The sequence below is a fragment of the Thunnus maccoyii genome, chromosome 6 (genome assembly GCF_910596095.1).
Source record: "Thunnus maccoyii chromosome 6, fThuMac1.1, whole genome shotgun sequence".
NCBI lineage: Eukaryota > Metazoa > Chordata > Actinopteri > Scombriformes > Scombridae > Thunnus > Thunnus maccoyii.
In genome coordinates this window covers 5,152,899-5,164,059 of record NC_056538.1, presented here as the reverse complement: position 1 = coordinate 5,164,059, position 11,161 = coordinate 5,152,899, and the positions used below count along the sequence as shown (strand labels likewise).

The 11,161-nt window shown below is 39.5% G+C and overlaps 1 protein-coding gene across 4 annotated transcripts; it reads right to left on the bottom strand.

The window, feature by feature from the left end:
• Nucleotides 1–3,340: 3,340 nt before the first annotated feature.
• LOC121899351 (alpha-2-macroglobulin-like protein 1) lies at nucleotides 3,341–10,923 on the bottom strand. 4 transcript variants are annotated; one of them, XM_042415105.1, is made up of 6 exons: nucleotides 8,750–8,826; nucleotides 7,913–8,083; nucleotides 7,066–7,119; nucleotides 6,505–6,650; nucleotides 6,216–6,403; nucleotides 3,341–3,817 (listed from the first exon to the last, which is right to left on the bottom strand). In XM_042415105.1, exons 4-6 carry the CDS (start codon nucleotides 6,644–6,646, stop codon nucleotides 3,806–3,808), a joined length of 342 nt encoding a protein of 113 aa, XP_042271039.1. In that variant the 5' UTR covers nucleotides 6,647–6,650; nucleotides 7,066–7,119; nucleotides 7,913–8,083; nucleotides 8,750–8,826; the 3' UTR covers nucleotides 3,341–3,805. The 4 variants fall into 4 exon arrangements, with proteins under 4 accessions (XP_042271039.1, XP_042271040.1, XP_042271041.1 ...); XM_042415106.1 differs by having other exon boundaries at nucleotides 7,994–8,083; XM_042415107.1 differs by lacking the exons at nucleotides 3,341–3,817; nucleotides 6,216–6,403; nucleotides 6,505–6,650 and adding exons at nucleotides 9,053–9,136; nucleotides 9,674–10,162 and having other exon boundaries at nucleotides 7,067–7,178; nucleotides 7,994–8,083; nucleotides 8,750–8,821.
• Between the last annotated feature and the right edge of the window lie 238 nt (nucleotides 10,924–11,161).

The window sequence follows — 11,161 nt, the reverse complement described above, 5'->3', positions numbered from 1 at the left end:
ACTGTATATCAAATAAAACCAATTACGCAACACACCATTCACAATACATTCCTAATGGTGGATAGTAATGAGGCACTTAAAGTGTGTGTGTGTGTGTGTGTGTGTGTGTAATTGATCAATATATTGTCTATTGGACAGCCTAATGTCCATCAATTGGATTCTGTTTTTAGCTGAGAGGATGAGGGTATGCAGCAGTACAACTCCTAACATAACATGAGTGACCTTTATTCTTAAACGTGTAAATGTAAACTGTGTAAACCCCAGAAATGAGATGTGAGCTCTGACAGGCTACTTCAAGGACCCTGATGGTCACTGGCTTTACGCCACTTTGTGCACCAGAGCCCTCTTGTGGTTGTGTATCATCACAAATGAAATTCATTAACACAGAGAATACCATTGTCCAGTGGCTGTCCAGTTTTTATTGTCACGGTTGTGATGGTTTATGAAGGCAAATGTAAATACTGGTGGTTAAACGATGAATGACTGATCTTCAGAGTGTTAGTATAGTCAATGATGAGCTTGAGTCCTCATTGCTAATTTGGTCACTGTCTAGTTAGATGGGGACTTAGTTCTGTTGCAGGTTGTATACTCATAGCTTCAGGTATGTGCCTTGGCTGGCTTCTTTATTGTCAACATGGTGTTTCAGAGTGCGTTCATGAATGTGGACTTGCTGATGCCAGTCTCCCCTAACAACCGTGCTATGTATTTAAAGAGAGAAACTTATAATTAATAGTTCAAAAAGGAAGAAAGGTCCAAGGCACTCCTCTGGCAAAAGTTTAAAAGTCTTTATTCAGATGGCTATTTCAAAAACATAGACAATACTTGTGCTTGTTAAGATAGAGTTACAGTTTCCCCTTTTGTAGATACAAGATATGCGCAAACACCTGAACAGAAAGCCAATGAACTCATAGGAGACAAATGCAATGTATGACCACTAGATGTATAGAAGGAGGAGGACAACAGGAAAACATAATGAGAAGAAAATAAGAAAAAAATAGATGTACAGACAACAAGACAAAAAACAATAACATTGTATACCATCTACAGCAGCATAGGCACCAGACCACATATGCATCAGGGCAACTACAAAAAAGGACTGAAATAAATTTCTTCTTTTAGTCGTGGTTGTGCTGTGGCCTACATTTGGTATATATGAAATGTTTCTCTCTGCAATAATAATTTAGTCAATCACCACCCCGAGTTTTGTTTTTGATGGTTTCTAGGCCTTAAACCATAAGACTGTCTGGATTAGTGTTATGTACATTATAAAACTGCTTATCCATAAGTAATCCTAATTAGCTTTTCTGATAGCATACTTATGTTCAGAGACTCTGTCTTTCAGTCATCTCTTTGTCTGGCCTATGTAAAAGCAACCACAGGTACAAGTGATTACAATTGATAAATGTTTTGATGTGTTACACCTTATGAGTCTTAAAATCACTGAATTGCTTACATTCCTTTATATTAGCACAATGGTTGCGAAGTCACATTTGTAAGTACCCTTCAATGGTCAATGAAGCCAAGTTTTTTTTATTATTGATTATAGGGAGATGACACTAACCTGTCCTGTAATGTTGGGACCCTCTTGGAACTGATCTTGGGAGGGACAGGAAAAACTTCCCTAAGAATAGGGTCACTTTTCATGAGATTCCAGTTTGAGTGTATTATCCTTTTTATTGGATTTGGTAGAGAACTGTGGCCTGTGACGAAGTAAACCTGCTCTTGTCCTGAAGATTGTCTTTTCTTTTTCTTAAAGAGTTCAGATCTATAGGTAAACTGGGCGTTTTTGTATGCATCCTAGACAGTTTTCATCTTATAACCTCTCTGTGCAAAATGGTCTGACAAGATTATAGTCTGCTTTTTAAACTCTGTGTCACAAATATGTTGAAGATGTTGGACTTGGCCCAAAGGTATGTTGTCCTTAAGTCAGTTAGGATGGAAACTATCCGCTTTCAGCACAGTATTTTTGTCTGTTGCCTTCTTATATACTGTAGTGTGAAGATGGCCATCCTCACCCTTAGAGACAGTCAAATCTAGGAAATTAATTTTGCTTTTAGAATATTCAATATGCAATTTTGTTTCTGTTGTTAGTGTTCAAAAAATCATGAAACAGTAGAAGTTCCTCCTCAGAGCCAGTCCAAAACAATATTATGTTGTCAATGTACCATCCTCAACATTTCATTTTGTCACTATAGTGATGATAAATGAAAGGTTTAAGGCAGGTTTAAGTACGGTCGACCATCTGTACAGGACCATTTTCCCTACTAAAGGTTTGAGGCCAATGCAGTTTAAGCAATATAATACAGAACAAAATACATGGTAAAAAATAGTAGCCTACATATTTTGGAATTACAGGTGAGCATTTAGTGAAAGAGTCTGAAGTTTTAAATCTTTCTGTAAATTAAACTGTTGCAGTGTAGGTCTGTGTCCACATGGAGGCAGCATTGGTAAGCAGTCTGAACAGGAAAACAAGGACACAGTATTTCAAGATTTCAACGTTGCCTTCCTCAAGTTAAACAAACTGTCTAATTACTCGTCCCTGCTAGTAATTGTTTTAATTCATTATAATTTTCTTTTTTTCCTCATAAAGGTGAAGACAAAATGATTTTAATGAAAGCTTCCCCCATAGCTCCCTCCCCCTTTATCAATCTTAAACACTATGAATTTAAGTTGAACAAAATGGTCAATTCCTTTACATAAGCATCTTTGACTATATACTGGTGTTTAAAGTAGAGTTTCTGGGGAGCATTAACAGAACACAGCCCAGGGGTCTCCACCAAGGAGCAGGTTAACTGAGTCACCTGGATTACTTTGCTAAGTAAAAACATAATACATTAGTCAGTGTTCCAGTTTACTCAGCAAATTCCTCCAAATAACTTAGTAAACCTGTGTCTTAGAGCAGGCCCTTGATATACCATCAGCTTATCAAGTTTCTCTGGGCTGGCTAAATGCTTAACAAACAATTTCCATCTTACACATCCAGTGAACACAAAACAACAATATCATCCTATTGGAGTCATAGTAGAATCCCTCTTTCTCTAGCTCTGCTGGGGTTTCCATCAACACCTGATAAAAATCAGTTTTTAGCTTGAATTTCTTCATCAGCTACTCTTTCACTTTGGCTAAGCGCTGTTAATTTAAACCAGCCAATAGGTGGCTGCAGCACATCTAGGAATCAGGTGACACAATTTGTATCCAATGGTTGGGAGGTACTGTAAACTTGGATTATTTGAGATTGTTTGCTGCAAATAGCATAAAGAGAGAAGCCTGTGAATCAAAACAATGAGGTAAAGAAGGCTAAAAGAGGCTAAAACATACAAGGAGACAAAGTACACATATCTTTAAATAAAATACAGGTTTATTTAAAGATCTCCATCAGACATGTCTTAAAATACCTTGCTTCGAATACAAAAGTTAAATTACCTTGTTATAACCTGTAAGATCACTTTTCCTCTGTCATTAAAAATCCAAAATCCATGAATATGCAAATATTCTTCACTAGAAAAGTTTCACTGCTGTATACAAGATGTTTCCTACTTTACTTTCTGAATACTGGACAATGATTGGCTACAAACTACTTGTGATTTCACAAATCATGCCTTTGGGTTCACACCTTAAACTCAGATTTATGGTGAACACAGAGTTACTTTCAGCAGATTACTATGAAAACAGTCTTTGAGTGTCAAACTGTGCACATAAATCACTCTGCACAGTGAAGCTCAAACATCCAAGTGAAGCAACAAGAAGCAAAACATACTTTTGAGTAGAGGTTGGCTTCAAGATTTTAGTGTAACTGCAGAGAACATCACTCTTCAAGCTGCAAATGAAAGGAAAAATGTAAAAGTCACTATCAGATTAACAGTCTCATCGAATGCCTTTTGTCTCGTCTCACCAGTGTGTCAAAAGTTTTGGGGAGAGACTTCATCATGAAAGTTAGTATTTCAAAAATAAATATGTCCAAAATTTCTACCATTGTTGAGCATGAGCCTTGCTGTTCATATCCCCCCCCAGTCCATAGCTCTCTGAGGTCATCAGATGGCAAAGGGTGGGTCTCAGAGTGGCAGAGAGAAAATGGCGTAAATCCCGTGAGTCCACTGACATCAGTGACTATCAGGGTCTCCTAGCATCATTCTCCTCCAGTTTGAAAACAGCTAAAACCACTTGCTATCAGAACAATATCTGTGGTGCCACAGATGCTTGAAAAATGTTTTCTGCTTCTAACTCACTCCTCAAACTACCTCCTCCTCCGCCCTCCACTCTGCTCACTGCAGATACGTTTGCCTCATTCTTTACTGACAAAGATTCTGCCATCAGTAACCAGTTCTCTGAACCTGACTGAATTAGTCTGCTGCTGCCAGCTAACAGGGCCACACTATCCTCATTCTCCCCTCTGACTGAGAAGGAAGTCTCCAAGCTTCTGCTTGATGCCTGTCCCACTACCAGTCCACTGGACCTGATACCAATTGAACTCCTACAGACCATTTCACCCGCACTTAACACTGTAGTCACAAACATCATCAATTCCTAACTTACAATGGGTGTGTTCCCCACTACATTTAAGCAAGTTTGGGTCACCCAAAAAACCTACACTCAACCCAGCCCAGGTTGAAAACTACTCCTACCCTTCCTATCAGAAATACTTGAGCACACGGTCTTTAACCAAGTCTCTGAATTCCTCTCTGAGAACAACCCGTCTGATCTGAATCAATGGGTTTAAGCGAGGTCATTCTACCGACTGCACTCCTGTCGGTAATGGAATCACTGTGTTCGGCTAGAGCTGCTGGTCAGTCCTAAGCTATATTGCTGCTAGATCTATCAGCTGCCTTTGACACAGTTAACCACCAAATCCTCCTCTTCACACTCACTGAGCTTGGTATCTCAGGGTCTGGTTCACGTCCTCCTTCCTCTCAGTGAGATCTTTTAGAGTATCTTGTAGGGGGGAATTGTTCAACAAACATGGCTTATCTACAAAGGTTCCTCATAGGTCAATGCTCGGTCCCCTTCTTTTCTCAATATACAACACCTCACTTGGTGCAATCTGCCACTCCCATAGTTTCTCATCCCATTGCTATGCTGACGATACCCATCTCTTCCTGTTCCTACATTTAAGGTTCACATGGCCTTGATTATTTGGTCGTGTCGATTTGCCCTGTACGAGATCAGGAAAATCAGACCCTATCTGTCTGAGTATGCAGCACAACTCCTGGTACAAGCTCTTGTAATATCATGCATTGACCGCTGCAACTCCTTACTGGCAGCTCTCCTTGCATGCATGTTCAAACCTCTGCAGATGATACACAACGTGGTGGTGCGTCTGATCTTCAACCAGCCAAAAACAGCACGTCACTCTGCTGTTCATATCCTTCCACTGGCTCCCAGTTGCTGCCCGCATCAAATTCAAAACCTTGATACTTGCTTACAAAACAGCAACTAAAACAGCGCCTGCCTACCTGAACTCACTCATTCAGGTCTACGCTCCATCCCTCTCACTACGCTCCATCCCTCTCACTACGCTCTGCCAATGAAAGGTGCCTGGTACCACCACCACAACAGGACCCTAAGTCGCTAGCCAGACTCTTCCCTTCTGTAGTTCCCCAGTGGTGGAACGAGTTACCGAACTCCATCCAATCCGCAAAGTCCCTCTTGATCTTTAAGAAAAAGCTAAAGACCCAGCTGTTTCACAAACACCTCTGCACCTGATAGACTTATAAAATAAACCGCACCAAAACGACTGGCCAAGAGTGTGGAGGTAAGGTAAGTAAGCAGGATTTGGACTTTTCTCCCAAGGTGGAGATGCTTTACACAGCTACTTGCATCACTTTTTGTGTGTACAACACCATGAACCTCTACGAGGCACACAGAAGAAATTGAGGTCTTGGAGACTTGAGAGTGTAGGCAATTTGATGCAGCCAATCATTGCAGGCTTTTCACTCTACAGTACAACTAAGTCTGTGTGAAGCTACTCAGACCTTAATGGCCACCTGGAAGGTAATAAAGTTTAATATGTGATTTGTACTAAATACACTGGTGTAAGTTCAGAAAATGTACATCGTACTGATCAGTGAAATTAAATTGATGAGGTATCAGGTAACCTGTTTAAATTTAGGTATCAGATTACAAAGGGTTGTGTTACAAATTCACACTAAGGACCTGAGACACCAGCTAGTCACAGACATGCAAAGTCAAAGTCCAGGAATCAGCTGTTTTGGGTGTACCTGTGTAGAGGAGAAGCCTCCATAAGAGTTCTGCTGGCCTGTCAGCCATCTGACAATGTGGACGGTGTAGCCCAAGTCTTCAGGTGAAAGGGAGGCACTGAGTTCGGCCAGCAGCACATAGCAGCTGATCTCCACAGACAGGGAGGCTGACGTTTCTGTTGCTGTCTGAGACCAGTGGAGGAAACCTCCTAAAGACAGCCATTCACAAACAAAGAAACAGGCATGCTACCTCATCAGTAAAAAAGCAAAAAATCAGAAATTATTTATTTTACAATGATGACTCACTTACCTTCTTGTAATGCAACCTTGTCTAGGTGTTGCAGAGGGTGAGTATGCGTCTCCATGTCTCCAGCCAAGGTGAAGACGTATGCCAGCAGAGCTGTAGTGTAGGTGTTGCTGAGGTCACTGGTGGACTCCCTGAGGCAAGACATGCTCCTAAAAAAGATGTTTTGATTAGTATATAACCATTATAATAAATCTCTATCTTGGGACTTAACTGCCAGCAATTCTATTTTATCTAGAATTATTATTTTTTCGGAAACTATATACAAATCCATTAAATGTTTTTCAACAGTATCTCCTGGAAAATTAGGGGTGTCACCTTCATGGAAGCACAAGTATTTGTAAAAAATGTGTACCCAGCTCACCCTTACTTTCCACTCAAGGTTTTGAATTCCACATCAGTGGGTCATTCAAAAGGGCTCTGCATGTTACCATGAACATGGTATTTAAGCTTTGTCTAGTATATTATAAATGAATGATTTTCTGCAATTTTCTTCTTGCAATTCAAGGAAAAGAAAATGAGTGGTCTGTGTATATCTCTGACTGAGATGAAAACGGTGAAGCCTACCTTCACCACAGAGTGACGATTAAGGGTTCCAGGTTCAATGTCCCAAAACAGATCCTGTGAAGTGGACATCCCTCTGTTAAAGTGCATCACAAGCCCCAAAGGCAGATCTGCATCTGCATGTTCATAGACAAAGGAGTTCAGGAGTTCTACTATCCAGTGGGACAGATGCTACTTTGACACTGCCCTACCTAACATGAGGAGTGCAAGGATTTAGAGCAGTCCATATTGCTCAAAAAGGCAGGGCCGGCTCTAGCCATTTTGGCGCCCTTGGCGAGATAAGGATTTGGTGTCATCCACCCCCCCCCAACCACATTCCACCCAAATTACCCCACCAGTGCTGTCTCGTCACCACCCGCTCATTCTACAGTAAAAATATGGACAACAAACATCAGACACCACAATGGTTTCAAGACAAAATTATATTTTTTTATTTTTATAAATTACTTCTCAAACAAATGAATCACATATCAAAGAATGAATAAATTGTTAAATATTACCAACTACCTGTTAGTAACATAAAGGACACTGGCACTTGGTTATTCATAGATTACACTGGATAGATGACTTCTTCCATGATGTCATGTGTTTAGAATATTCTGGACTGTTCTCATAGGTTTTGAGTTTTTCACTGCAATTTTTCCAGTCATTGAGTGCATTACTGATTAGTTTGTAGTTTGTTTTTTTGTGAGAACAGGTTGCAGCTGAAGCATTAAAGACTATTTTTTTTCTTGGAATATACCACCCAACTTCTATTGATTTTCTCTCCATTCACTAATTTTCTGTAAAAGTGGTGGTGATGGGAACTTCTCCCATCCTCTCCTTTTGTAAATGTAGAGTCTTATTTTACCTGATATGGCCTCTGCTGACTAACTCTGTCCTCATCATATCAGACAGGATCTATAGCTGCTGCCTTGATGGATTCACATACTTCAGGATATGTTCCAGTTGATGGTATCTGCAGGCTGTAGTGTAGTAGAAGTGGATGTTGTGTCTGTTGTTCCTTCACCTGCAAGCAAATCTAAACACACATGCAAATATAGTTATTAATCCTTTAGTAAGAACACACAATGATTCATAAATTACAACACATCAAGCAAGAAACACATCTGAAGCATAAATTATATTTAACAGTTGACCAGAACTGTTCAATTACATGAGTGAAAAAAGTTATTCTAGCTTTAATGTGTCCTGTAGACAACTTGAATAAATATAGATGGTTGCAGTCTAATATTGATTATTATTTAAGTTAGCTATGTTCCCTTTCTTAATATAGAAATGATATTTATGATTCAATATATTTTATTGCGCTAGTGTTACCATGATAATGCAAGTATGTAAGAAACCATTTAATAATGGATAATAAAAATGAAAAAAAGAATGAATGAATGACAATGAAAGAAATGAAATGTGTGTGTGCAAGCTGCAGTTCCCATGGCTTTCTGTCATTGTGAAGGGTTAAAAAATGGTTAAAGGTTTGGCCAAAGTACTGACATAATAAAAATAGATTCCCTAGCATCCATTTGTGGAGATATGGACAAAACATTCCAGATGTACAGGATGAGTTACGTATGTTCATAACTGACTGTGAATATTTAATAGAATTATAGCAAAAATGTGTCTGGATTTGTCCATATTGACATTAGTTACATAACTGCAGCTGTAACATACAATGAACAGGACTCACCTGCTGCGGTCTGTGTTTCACTGCAGGTAGCTGGAGGGTTTGATATGATGTAAAATGTTGCTTGACTTGCAGCTGTATTCAAACATACAGAACATCCAGACTGTTACACCATCATTACATCCTTTGTGTCATTCTACTGCATATAAAGCGGCACTGTACGAATAAACTTTATATAATTTGACTAAGACCTACATTTAATTAGTAACGAGGTGTAACTGTAACATTCAATAATATTAATAATAAAGAGAACATAGCAGTATATTATCAATTACACAGAGACCACATATAACTGGCTGAACGTGCCTGCTTCAGAGAGAGGTGTAGATGGGAGATCAGATGTAACTTCTCCAGCAGCTGGAGGCCTCTGCAGATATTTCCTGAGTGCATCTGGACAGTTATAGAGTAGATATTAGCTTGTTACATGCAAACACATGTAGCTGCAGAGTCGACAAATAACAGCTGCATTCTGTTGCACCAGCTGTGTGTAAGTTCAAACTTAGTGATAATGTAAATTATCACTAAGTTGTGATTTATGCATTAATAAAATAAAAGCTTGCACCACAGATATAAATTACAAGATAACTCTGAGTAACTAAATATTTACACACATGCCCCTAGGGTAGCTGTCAATCATAACATGTCACAGAGCTCACTGATGGTAAAACAGCAGTTTTTCTGCCACACATTATCATTTTCTCATTAATTGCTACCATTTTACAACACAGTAATCCAGTATAGACCTAATTTATTGATATGATATTTCAATATCGATTCAGTTTGCTACAATGTGCTACGATGCCAAGTGGCTCATGCCAGCTTACACATAGCTGGTGCAACCCAGTGCAGAAATCTGTTTTTATGGATATACGTTAGCGTTAGCAGTATCACGATATTGGTCAGTGAAATTTCAGCACAATGCCTTACGCTGTAGGAAGGAGCAGTTATCCAGATAGTTACTGGCTTGTCATTCAGTCTCATATCCTGTAATGTTATCTGAGTCTAGCAGCTATCGTAGCATCATTATCTAGCATTAGCTTTATTGCTACTTAGCCAGCTAGCTGCTACAAATGAAACGTCTAACGTCACAGACTTTGTGAATCATCATCCGACTTCTTCAGTACGCACAGTACACGTGCAGAGCAGATGAAACATTATGAGGAACAGGGGTACAAAGTGTATCTCTATCTTTCTTTGTGTATTTGTTCATATTTTATCCCAAGACAGAAAATGACGAAGGGCGGGCGCCCTTCGTCATTTTCCGGCGAATTTTTATTTATCTATTTTTGTATTTTTATATTATATATTTTTTGTATTTTTTCCTATGAGGGCGACCAGGGTCCAAGTATCATCGGATAATTCGTAATTCAAAAACCAAAAAACGGTAAATCAGTTATTTGTTTCAAAACAAAAAACAAAAAACCGTTTTTGGTGTCAGAATCAAATAATGAAAAACCAATCAAACCCGGCCTCTTTTTGGTTTTTGCCGATTCGTTTTATCGTTATTCCTTTTGGGATTGAGTATTGCACAGGTCTGCGGACATCAAGCTAATTAGGGCCCGAGCGCTGACCAGCACGAAGCCCTCTTGTATCCAAAGGAATTATTATTATTATTATGATTATGATTATGATTATTATTATTATTATTATTATCATTATTATTATTATTGTTACAACTCTTTGACCTCAAATACCTTCTACAAACGTGTACCAAAACTCACGAAAATTGGCGTGCGCGTCAGTTCTGGTGAAAATCGCAGATTTTATGGGTCTCACAAAAAATGCGGGGAAAAATGGCTCGACAGCGCCACCTAGAAAATTAAGAAAAGCGAGCCCCATGATACAAATCGTCGTAGAACAATGAAATTTGGTGTGCTTATATATCATGACCAGACGCACCAAAAACTCTCTTGGAGCCATACCCTAAATCCAACAGGAAGTCGGCCATTTTGGTTCAAAGTTGCGATTTTGACGCATACTTTAACGAACTCCTCCTAGGGATTTGACCTCAGCAACTTCAAATTCGGTCAGTATCATCTACAGACCTGGGAGATGAAAAGTTATCAAAACGGTGAGTTTTCGACATTGCCAAGGGGGTGTGGTCGGGCGGCGAATTTCGATCCTTCGCCGTGAAAATTCAAACGGCCATAACTCCGGCATGCACGATCCTAAGAGACCCAAACCTTTTGTGCTTGGAAAGAGTCCCGTCCTGAACACATCCATGTGTCAATATTGGATCTAAGTCATAGCGCCACCTGCTGGCAACAGGAAGTTACATGTTTTACACTTTGACGCTCTGTGGGTGGCACGGTGATGGGAACCACCTCAAATTTACTCAGAATAGCCTCAAGACCTTGGAGATCGTATATTAAGAAGTTGGTGACTTTTCGTCGAAAGGTGTTGCCATGACGACGC

Coding starts and splice junctions, on each gene's coding strand:
- LOC121899351 (XM_042415104.1), bottom strand. CDS start 10,906: ATGCCGGAGTTATGGCCGTTTGAATTTTCACGGCGAAGGATCGAAATT. Junction 9,137..10,791: donor GATAACTTTTCATCTCCCAG/GTCTGTAGATGA, acceptor ATAACTGTCCAG/ATGCACTCAGGAAATATCTG. Junction 8,084..8,749: donor TGAAACACAGACCGCAGCAG/GTGAGTCCTGTT, acceptor ATGTGTGTTTAG/ATTTGCTTGCAGGTGAAGGA.